Genomic DNA, 11,477 nt, shown 5'->3' with positions numbered 1-11,477 from the left:
GTAAGGAGAGACAGGTCTTTAGAGAGGGACATCATGCTTGGTAGGGTGGAGGGACAGCGCAGGAGGGGAAGACCCTCTATGAGGTGGATTGATTCAGTTACTGGGGTAATCGGGATGGGTGTGTTAGAGGCAATGCGATTGGCACAGGATAGAGCAGGGTTTAGGGCTGTTGCACACAGGGTCGCTATGAGTCGCAAACAACTCGATGGAACATAACAACAACAACACGCACCAAATGAAAGACTTGCAAAATATATAAAACAAACATTAACAAAACTGAAAAAAACAACAACACTATAGTAGTTGGAGACTTCATATACCACTCTCAAGAAAATATAGAATTATCAGAGAGAAATCCAGCAAAGATCCTCAAAAATTAAACCACCCAATAAACCAACTCGATCGCACAGGTATTTATAGGTTAATGAACCCCAAAAAACCACAGTATACCTTCTTCTCCAATGTGCATGGAATGTTCTCCAGGATAGATAACAAGGCAAACATCAATAAATTAAAAACCACAGAAATAGTACAAAGCATCTTCTTGGAGCACAATGTGACAAAATTAGAAATTAATAACAAGATGATAAAGGAGAACAAACCATACATTTGGAAGCTGAACAACACTTTGCTTGAACATGAGTGGGTATTAGAAGAAATAAAAAATGAAATTAAAAAATTTCTTGAAACAAATGACAATGAAAATACTACATAACAAAACCTCTGAGAAATAGCCAAAGCAGTAACCAGAGGTCAATTTATAGCAATACAAAAACACATCAAAAGGCAAGAAAAAAATTACAATTGAAAAAGAACAGCAAGAAAACCCAACACCTTCTAAAAAAACCCTAAAATTATAAAAATTAGAGCATAAATAAATTCAATAGAAAGTAGAAAAACAATTGAAACCATCAACAAAACTAGGAGTTGGTTCTTCGAAAAGGTCAGTAAAATTGAAAACCACTCACTAGCAAAACCAACAAAGGAAGAGACACAAATAATCTGAATATAAGGTCAAACAGGCAACATCACAACAGAATCAACTAAAATAAAAAAAGGCTAACAACAGGATATTATTTAAAACTATACTCAAACAAATAAGAAAACCTAGAGGAAATGGACAAATACTTAGATATTCACAACCCACCTAAACTGACACAAACTGAAATTGAGCACCTGAACAGACTCATTACAAAAGAAGAAATTGAAAAGGTAATAAAACAACTTTCAACCAAAAAAAAGCCCTGGACCAGTTGGTTTTAGAAGTGAATTTAATCAAACATTCAGAGAAGAACTGTCACCACTTTGACATAAAGTATTTAAAAAAATAGAAATAGGCACGCTCTGGTTGCCTAGTGGCAAGAACCTGCACTGCAATCCCAGAGGTGTGCGGTTCAAATCCACCAGATGCTCTGCTGAAGAAGGAGGAACAATCGCCTCCTGTACCAGTTGGATCCGATTTGACGGTAAAAACATAAAAAGTAATGATAAAAACAAATTTTTAAAAACTAGAAATAGAAGGAATTCTCCCAGATCATTCTATGAAGCAAACATATCCTTGGTACCAAAGTCAGGTAAAGACACCATCAAAATAGAAAACTATAGGCCAGTATCTCTAATGAACATAGATGCAAAAAATCCTGAATAAAATCTTGGCCAACAGAATCCAATGATTCATCAAAAAAATAATTCACCATTACCAAGTGGGATTTATAACAGGTAAGCAAGGATGGTTGAACACAAGAAAAATAATCAATGTAATTCATCACATTAACAAAGCAAAGAACAAGAAGCACATGATCCTATTTAGTGATGTAGAATAGGCCTTTGACAAAATCCAACACCTTTTCATGATGAAAACACTAAAAAAATAGGACTTGAGGTGAATTTCTTGAACATAGTAAAAAGTATATATGCAAACCCGAGAGGAAACACTGTTCTCAATGGAGAAAGATTAAAGGCATTCCCTTTGAGAACAGGAACTAGGCAAGGATGCACACTACCACCTCTCCTATTCAATATTGTCTTGGAAGTCTTAGCAATAGCAATAAGGTAAGAGAAGATAATAAGAGGTATCCAAATTGGAAAATAGGAGGTAAAATTATCTCTCTATGTAGATGATATGATAGTATACTTAGGAAACCCTAAAAACTCAGCAAGAAAACTACTGGACATAGTTGACCAATTCAGCAAAGTGGTAGGATACAAGATCAACATGCAAAAATCAGTTGGATTTCTCTATAGTGACAAAGAGAATATAGAACTGTTGCTAAGAAAAACAATATCCTTCATAATAGCTAATCACAAGATTAAATACTTGGGAGAAATCTAACCAGAAGCACAAAGGGTTCATTTTAAAAAATTTAAAAGATATTCTTACAAGAAACAAAAAGAGATCCAGAAAAATAGAAGAATATACCTTGTTCCTGGATAAGAAGACTCGATATTGTGAAAATTACAATCCTGCCAAAGACAACCTACATGTTCAATGCAATCCCAATACAAATACCAATCCCATTCTTCAACCAGATGGAAAAGGCAATCTCCAATTTCATTTGGAATGGAAAGAGGCTCTTTTCTTAAAAAGAAAAACAAAGTAGGAGGCATCTCACTCTCTGATTTCAAATCCTCCTACACTGCTGTGTTGGTGAAGACAGCGAAGTACTGGTACAATGACAGACACATAGATCAATGGAATAGAATTGAGAACCTGGAAATGAGCTCATCTACTTATGGTCAACTGATTTTTAACAAGGAGATGAACTCAGTAAGGGGGGAAAACAACAGCCTTTTTAACAAATGGTGTTGGCAAAATTGGAAAACCATCTGCAGAAAACTCAAGCAAGACCCACACCTCATTCCATACACAAAAATCTACTCAAACTGGATCATGGACCTAGGACTAAAAGCAAGGACTATAAACTTCATTAAAGAAAAGCTTGCAAGAACTCTAGAAGCCCTAATCCACAACATAAACAGTCTTCCAAGCATCCTGAAAAACCTACAACCAGGAGAGGGTAAAATAGATAAATGGAACCTTCTAAGAATCAAATCCCTATGCACATCCCAAAACTTCTCCAACAGGTAAAAAGAGGAGCCACAGACTGGAAAAAAAAATTTGGTAATGATATGTCTGATAAGGGACTTATATCTAAAATTTATAATGTACTCGAGCACCACAACAAGATAAAGGTAAACAACCCTATTGAAAAATTACACAGGATCTAAACAGACACCTCACCAAAGAAGACATTCAGATGGCGAACAAACACACGAAGAAATGTTCAAAATCCCTAGCTCTAAGAGAGATGCAAATGAAAACAACTGTGACAGATGATCTCACCTCAGTAAGAAAAGCAAAATTTAACAGAACAGCAAACAACAAATGCAGGTGAGGTTGTGGAGAAACTGGAACCCTTATTCACTCTTGGTGGAACCGTTATTCACTCTTGGTGGGAGTGTAAAATGGTGTAACCACTATGGAAGCAGTATGGCATTTTCTCAAAAATTTGGAAATAGAAATACTATATGACCCAGCTTTATTCACAATAACAAAGAGTTGAAACAACCCAAATACCCATCATCAAATGAATGGATAGAGAAACTGTGGTACATTCACACAATGGAATGCTATACTGCATTGAAAAACAAGGAACTCATGAATTATTATACAAAACGGGTTACCCTGGAGGACATTATGCTGAGTCAAATATCTCAGTCACAAAAAGACAAATACGGCATAATGCCACTGTTATAAAACAGGACTGACATGGGTGTTGGGGGGAAACTAAGAAAATAAGGGATAAATAAGGTAGACAGCATTAAAAGAGATGAAAGAACTATATAAAAGGAATATATGATTAGGTATTATTGGCATTACAAGAGTCCAGAATAAGAGCTGCATAATAAAATGGTCTGGGTGGTTACTGTATAACAATGAAAGAACTTTTTTCCTCAAGAAAAAAAACTATGGGGGGGGGCAGTAGGCAGGAAAATGTGCAACAGTGAATAATTGGAAACCCAACTTATTTATAAACTTTCATTAAAATCTCATTTAAAAAAGAAAGAAAATTATGAGAAAGAAAACCTACTGACTTGGAATAAACATTTTGCAATACCATCTTAGACAAGGGTCTTATAACAAAAGCTTACAGAATACTCCTGGGCCTTCACAAGAAAAAGACTGATAATCCAATTACAAAATGCGCAAGAGACTTTTCACAGAGAATGACATTGGGATGGCCGGACAGAAACATGAAGAAATGCTCCAAATCACTGGCAAATCAAAACAACAATGAGTTACCCTCTTATTCAGTAACAGTGAGAAAGTTTAGCAGAACAGCTAGTAATAAATGCTGGAGAGTATATGGAGAGATACATTGTTGATGAGATTATAAAAGGGTATAACTACACTGGAAGGCAGTATGGCATTTCCTCAAACAGCTGAATATAGAAATTCCATTTGACCCAGCTATTACACTGCTTGGAGTATGTTGTTGTTGTTGTTATGTGCCATCGAGTCGCTTGCAACTCATAGTGACCCTATGTACAACAGCCCTAAACTCTGCTCTGTCATGTGACAATTGCATTGTCTCTGACACTCCCATCCCGATTATCCCAGTCACTGAATCAATCCACCTCATAGAGGGTCTTCCCCTCCTGCACCATGCTTCGACCCTCAGCATGATGTCCCTCTCCAAGGATCAGTACCTCCTTACAACATGTCCAAAGTATGTCAGACGAAGCCTCAGGATCCTTGCCTCCAAGGAGCATCCCGGTTCAATCTGTTTGCTTTCTTAGCAGTCCATGGTACCCTCAACACTCTTTGCCAGCACCACAGCTCAAAGGCATCAATTCTCCTTCTATCCTCCCTAGTCATTGTCCAACTCTCTGATGCATAACAAGTGATTGCAAAGACCATGGCCTGTATCAGATGCACCTTAGTCTCCAGAGAGACACCATTGCTCTTCACTACTTTGGAGAGGTCCCTAACCGAAGACTTTCCCATCACAATATGTCTTTTAATTTCCTGGCTGCTGGTGCCAAGAGTGTTGACTGTGGAGCCAAGCAAACTAAAGCTGTGAACAATCTCAATCTCTTCACCATCCATCCTGATGCTGCCAATTGGTCCTGTGGTGAGAATCTTTGTCTTCTTGATATTGAGCCTCAACCAATATTGAAGGCTGCAGTCCTTGACCCTCTGCAGCAAGCGCTTCAGGTCCTCCTCAGTTTCAGCAAGCAGGGTTGTGTCATCTGTGTAATGCAGATGGTTGATTGATCTTCCACCAATCCTGATGCCACATTTTTCCTCATAAAGCCCAGCCTCCCAGATAACCTGTTCTGCATACAAGTTGAAAAGGTATGGAGACAGGACACATCCCTGGTGTATGCCCTTACCAATTTTGAACCATGCAGTGTTTCCTTGCTCTGTTCTGATGACTGCCTCTTGGTCCAAGTATAGGTTTCGCATTAGCACGATCGAGTGTTCTGGGATTCGCATTCTTCTCAGAGTCAGCCACAGTTTGTTAGGATCCACATAGTCAAATGCCTTTGCATAGTCAATGAAACACAGATCGATATTCCTCTGGTATTCACTGCTTTCGGGTAAGATCCACCTAACATCAGCTACAATATCCCTAGTACCAGGACCCCTTCTAAACCCAGCCTGGACTTCTGGCAGTTCTCTGCTGGTGTGCTGTTTGAGTCGTTTTTGGATGATCTTCAGTAGAATCTTGCTTGCATGTGAAATCAATGATATTGTTCTATAGTTTCCACACTCTGCTGGGTCACCCTTCTTTGGGATGGGAACAAATACAGATCTCTTCCAGTCAGCTGGCCAAGTGGTTGTTCTCCAGATTTCTTCACTCAACTTGGTGAGCATGTCCAGGGCAGCATCTGTTAGCTGAAATATCACCATGTGATTTACAACCTCAAAAACCTGTTGGAGGGTCAATACCTTTGATTTGACTCTGACTTTTGGGAACAGTTACTGATGATTCATAAATATCGTAAAGATTAAATGAACCTTATGTATGTGTGGTATGTGTAAGAAGAGGAGTTTCGGAATAGAGGGTGTAGACACAAAAGCACAGGAAACATTAGGCCCTTATGGCTGGGGGCTGGAAGCCTGCTTTGGGTGGCAAGCCCTATTTCTGCAGAGCTGTAAGCAATCTTGAGTCCACACTATGGAGGGTCTGTGGGTTTTATGACCCAGGGCCAAGGTGAGATTGGCTTCCATGCTGACTGGGTGCCTGGCCAGGGTGGGCCCCAGCCTTCCTGCAGGTCCCATATCTCTTTCTTCTGCACTCAGCTGACTCACGGTGCATGTTGGCTCTTCCCTAAGCCAGATCCTGTGTCAAATGGTCATGCCATGTCCTCCCAGCCAGCTGAGGACAGGGGTGACAATCATTTTGCCAATGCAGAGACTGAGGCCTTGCTCTTCTCAGGTGGTGCTGCTCCTCCTGAGGGTTTCCTGTCTCAAGGCCCTGAGTCCCTCTGTCACTCCTTTTCTGAAGCTGTCTGTCCCCCAGGGACAGATCTTCCTCTCTGAACTTCTCACTCTGGGATCCTGGGTTCTTGAAGCCACCCACCTAGGTTCTGCCTACCAAGGATACCTACTTGAAGGACCCTTTATTTAGTTGTGTGCTGGAAATATTTGTAGTTCATTTAGATTTAGAGGTGGTAGTTTTATGTTTTCCTAGGTTCTTAGTCAGAATCAAGAATTTTGTGAATATTCAATACTAGTGATATTTGTTGTTGTTATTGTTGTTATGTGCCATCGAGTCGCTTGCGACTCATAGCGACCCTATGTACAACAGCCATAAACTCTGCTCTGTCCTGTGCAAATTGCACTGTCTCTGACACTCCCATCCCAATTATCCCAGTCACTGAATCAATCCACCTCATAGAGGGCCTTCCCCTCCTGCGCTGTCTCTCCACTCTCCCAATCATGATGTCCTTCTCCAAGGACCAGTCTCTCCTCATAACATGTCCAAAGTATGTTAGACAGAGCCTTAGAATTCTTGCCTCCAAGGAGCCACCCGGTTTAACCCTTCCCAGGATGAATCTGTTTGTTTTCTTGGCAGTCTATGGTACTCTCTATACTCTTCTCCAGCACCACAGCTCAAAGGCATCAATTCTCCTTCTATCCTTCCTAGTCATTGTCCAACTCTCTGATGCATAACAAGTGATTGTGAAGACCATGGCCTGTATCAAACGCACCTTAGTCTCCAGAGAGACACCATTGCTCTTCAGTACTTTGGAGAGGTCCCTAACAGCAGACTTTCCCATGGCAATGCGCCTTTTAATTTCCTGGCTACTAGTGCCAAGAGTGTTGACTGTGGAGCCAAGCAAACTAAAGCTGTGTACCATCTCAATCTCTTTACCATCCATCCTGATGCTGCCAATTGGTCCAGTGGTGAGAATCTTTGTCTTCTTGACATTGAGCCTCTATATTGTAGGCTGCAGTCCTTGACCCTCTGCAGCAGGTGCTTCAGGTCCTCTTCAGTTTCAGCAAGCAGGGTTGTGTCATCTGCATAATGCAGATTGTTGATAGATCGTCCACCAATCTTGACCCCACATTTCTCCTCATAGAGCCCAGCCTCCCGGATAATCTGTTCTGCATATAGGTTGAAAAGGTATGGAGATAGGATGCATCCCTGGCGTACGCCCTTCCCAATTTTTAACCATGCAGTGTTCCCTTGCTCTGTTCTGACGACTGCCTCCTGGTCCAAGTATAGGTTTTGCATTAGAATGATCAAGTGTTCTGGGATTCACATTCTTCTCAGAGTCAGCCAGTTTGTTAGGATCCACATAGTCAAATGTCTTTGCATAGTCAATGAAACACAGATAGACATTCCTCTGGTATTCTCTGCTTTCAGCTTAGATCCATCTAACATCAGCTTCAATAACAAAATTTAATGTCCAATTTTGTAAATCACTAGTCTGAAAACATCTTTGTCATTCCTGTGCTTTCAAACCTAGCAAATCCTAATGCTGATATGAGCCTGTGAACGTGGGACTTGGGGTGAGTTTGAGAGTAGAGAAAATGAAGGCGGCCCTCCTAGGAAGAAGGCCTTCCCATCCCCCAGGGACCCAGACATACTTACTCTGGAAGTTCAGCTGCAGGGACAGGACATCCTTGAACAGAATGCCCTCCTGCTTTGCCAGCTGCCCAGCCTCCTCTTGAGGACCCTGTTCGGCCACAGCCAGCTTGAGCAGTTCATCATCCATCACCCTCGGCTCCATGGACTCATACAGCCAGTTCATCTTTCTGTCTGCCTTCTGCAAAACACCACACTTCTCTCTTAATGGCTGCTCTTTTTATTTAGGACATGGGTAGGATAGTGAAATCTCCGAGAAAAGGTCCCTGGGATGTCAGGGTAGCCAGAGGCTGATGTCTACCCTGTTCTTTATACCTGAATAGATGCAAGTCCTTCATTCACCTCTCCAAGAGACCCACAGCCCCAGGGACTGGAGTCTTCACTCATCTCTCCTAGAGTCTTAGCCTGCCTCAGGCCTCAGTCTATGCACTCATCTTTGCTTTGGCTTCTTTGCACCACGTTCTGATTGTGTTCCTAGATAGATTGAAGCCTCCTGCTCTATCAGGAAATATTTTATTCACGTACATAGTCACTTTTGTACCTGCACCTCTAACCCCTAAACACTGCAAGCAGCTCAGTGGTGATGACCTGGGCTGGCCATATGTATTTTCCTCCTGAAAAGGATGTCTGCGAGGCTACAGGCTAAGCATGACCATCAGAGGGAAATGTTCAGTCTAGGAGGAACTGACATTGTGGGGTGGGCTGGCATGAGGAAAGCAGAGACAGCCAGAAGATAAGATAGATGGACAGAGGTAGATGCCACCTAGGTTGTCCAGAGACAGAGAGAACGAGGCAAGATCGGAGAGCCCCAGACAGACACACACACACACACACACACACACACAGAGAGAGAGAGAGAGACACGGACAGACAGACAAGGCCAGACAGCCCCAGACAGAAGTTGCTGGAACACCCAGCCTTTGGAGGTCTGGCAGTGAGTCAACTTCTGGTGGCTCCATAAAAGTTTCCCGATTTCTAACACTAAGTCCTCTTACTTAAAGCTAACTCAAGTCAGTTTCTGTTGTTAGGGCTTCATAAGGGGATGATCAGATTTTAAAAAGCTCATTCTGGCTGCAGTACTTAGAAAGGCAAGAACTGTACAGTGAGAGATACTTAGAATGATGAGATGTGGCTTTGAGAAACCTTTACAATTTCTCTTTTAGGATAATAGTTTCCAGAGAAGCTAGACCTAGCTAGAAATATTAAATGGCATGTTTGAGTTTATACATCTACTCTGTGACAGAGGTGGGAGAATACGAATCCAGAGACCATTTCCTCAGTGGTGTGTAGGGCATTGTCACAGTGACACTGATTTCTCACTCCTGCCCTAGGTCAGGACAAAGGCATGGACACAACCAGACCCAGGGTGCACTGATTCTGCCACTCTCAATCCTGTAGTCAGAATGATCCACTGACTGGCTTGGTCACCTGTTGCTCATTTGCAGAGAATTGTGCTGGAATGGTGAGAGATGTCAGAAACCTGTGCTGTTGGCCTATCTAAACTCGCTGACCTAAATAGAAACTCTATTTTAAATTAAGTAAAAATTTTTAATTTCTCCTTCTAAAAGAACCTATTCATTCTTTTTTCTTTTTTTAGTCAAAGTGTTATTTGTAAAACAAAGACAAGACAGGAATTATAATTTGGATAAAGTATTGCTTAGTGGTTGTTAAAAATGTTTACTCAGACTGTGAGAGAGATAATGCCTTAGTTAGCAAGAGGTTAGGAAATAGAACTGCTAATATGAAGAATGAAAAAAATTATGTTGTTCTAGTACTGTGTTGTTGAATCTACAACGACTCATCACCACCCTATGAACAATGGTTCTGAACCTTGCCTGGCCATATCCTGAGCCAACCTCTTCATCTCTGACCCACCTGCACGCATTGTCACAATCACTGTCTCATTCAGGATCTTTGTCTCTTGCACTGACCCTCTACCCTTCCAAGTATAATGTCCTTCTCCAAGGAAATGGCCCTTCCTGACAACATGCCCAAAGCAACCTGGTTTCACCTTGTCTAAGATAGAAGTGTTTGTTAGGTGCCAGCAAGTTAACTCTGACTATAATGACACTTCAGATCAAAACCTTGCCCAATCCTGTGCCATCCTCCTAATCTCCACTGTTTTGAAGTAATTGTGTCAGTGTGACCCACTGCCATCACAGCCAAGGCAGGGACCTGTAACAAGTTCTTCATCCTTACTCCTAAAATACATTTTCACTTACTGAGTTTTCCCACAGATTTCTGACAGTTTGTTGATTTTTTTTTTTTAACTTGCTACACAGAAATGGAGATTACAGCTAAAAAAGCCTTGGCTGTTTTTAACATAAAGACTGCAGAGATTTGGCTTGGACTTGTGAAAAATCAACTTGCTATTTTAACTACCCTTAGTGACCTGGCTCACTTCCATTGCCAGGGGGTAACTTTCTTTCACATTTCAAAAGCTTCAGATTAAAGTTGTTTCAACCTTTATTCTTAAATCTTAACCTGAGTCCTTTTACATCTCAAGGACTTGAAATGTTACTGATCTGAAATGCAAACAGTCACAAGACCCCCACATTAAAATATTTAGACAGTTTTAGAAATACTGCTATGGACTGATCATAAGAAAGTTTGTAGCTTAACAACTCCTAGTAAATTGCCCTTCCTTTTCCTGAACCTCCTTTTGATGTGAAAAACTTTGTTTGCTTTGCAAAAAAAAAAAAAAAAATCAGCACCTCTCAAGCTGGCCAGGACACATACCACTGTATCTTGTTGGAGAATGCTGTTGTGTGCTCCCAATTTGTGAAATTAAATTATTTCTTCAATTAAATTTGTGTTTTCGTTTTTGGTAGAGCACAAATCACTGAAGTCCCGAGGTAAGAGGTGGGGAAGCCACTGAAAAATTTTTTTATACCACTGTCACTGGAGTAGCCTCTTCAATGAGAAATAGATTCTGCATTATCTTGAGAAGGAACAACCTGGTGTAAGGTCCTGTTGTTGTTGTTGTTGTTATGTGCTACCGAGTCAACTATCACTCATAGTGAACCTATGCACAATAGTCCTGAACTCTGTTCTATCCCAACTCAATTTCACTGTCTCTGACCCATCTACCCACATTAGACCAGTTACCATGTCAATCCACGTCATTTGAGGTCTTCCTCTCCTGCACTGTCCCCCACTCTTCCAAGCATGATGTCTTTCTCTAGGGATTGGTCCCTCATGGGAACAAGCCCAAAGTGTATGAGACAGAGCCTCAAAACCCTGGCTTCCAAGAAACAGCTTGGTTTCACCCTCTCTAGGGTGAGATCTGTTTGTTCTCTTGGCAGCCCATGGTATGCTCAATACTTTTCTCTGGCATTACAACTCAAAGGCATTAATTATTTTGTCAGTTTTTGT

The 11,477-nt window shown here is 41.1% G+C and overlaps 1 protein-coding gene across 1 annotated transcript in view; it reads right to left on the bottom strand.

The window, feature by feature from the left end:
- LOC102852207 (leucine-rich repeat-containing protein 48-like) overlaps positions 1-8,268 on the bottom strand; it is a 156,054-nt gene extending 147,786 nt beyond the window's left edge. Inside the window, exon 1 of the mRNA XM_006901182.1 lies at positions 8,109-8,268. Coding sequence (XP_006901244.1) covers positions 8,109-8,268 — 160 coding nt within the window. The remainder of the gene's footprint in view (positions 1-8,108) is intronic.
- Between the last annotated feature and the right edge of the window lie 3,209 nt (positions 8,269-11,477).

This window comes from Elephantulus edwardii, unplaced genomic scaffold, assembly GCF_000299155.1.
Source record: "Elephantulus edwardii isolate Elephantulus edwardi_28Jun2011 unplaced genomic scaffold, EleEdw1.0 scaffold00314, whole genome shotgun sequence".
In the NCBI taxonomy this organism is placed as follows: domain Eukaryota; kingdom Metazoa; phylum Chordata; class Mammalia; order Macroscelidea; family Macroscelididae; genus Elephantulus; species Elephantulus edwardii.
The sequence above is the reverse complement of the archived record's forward strand: the minus strand, read 5'-3'. Positions and strand labels throughout refer to the sequence as shown.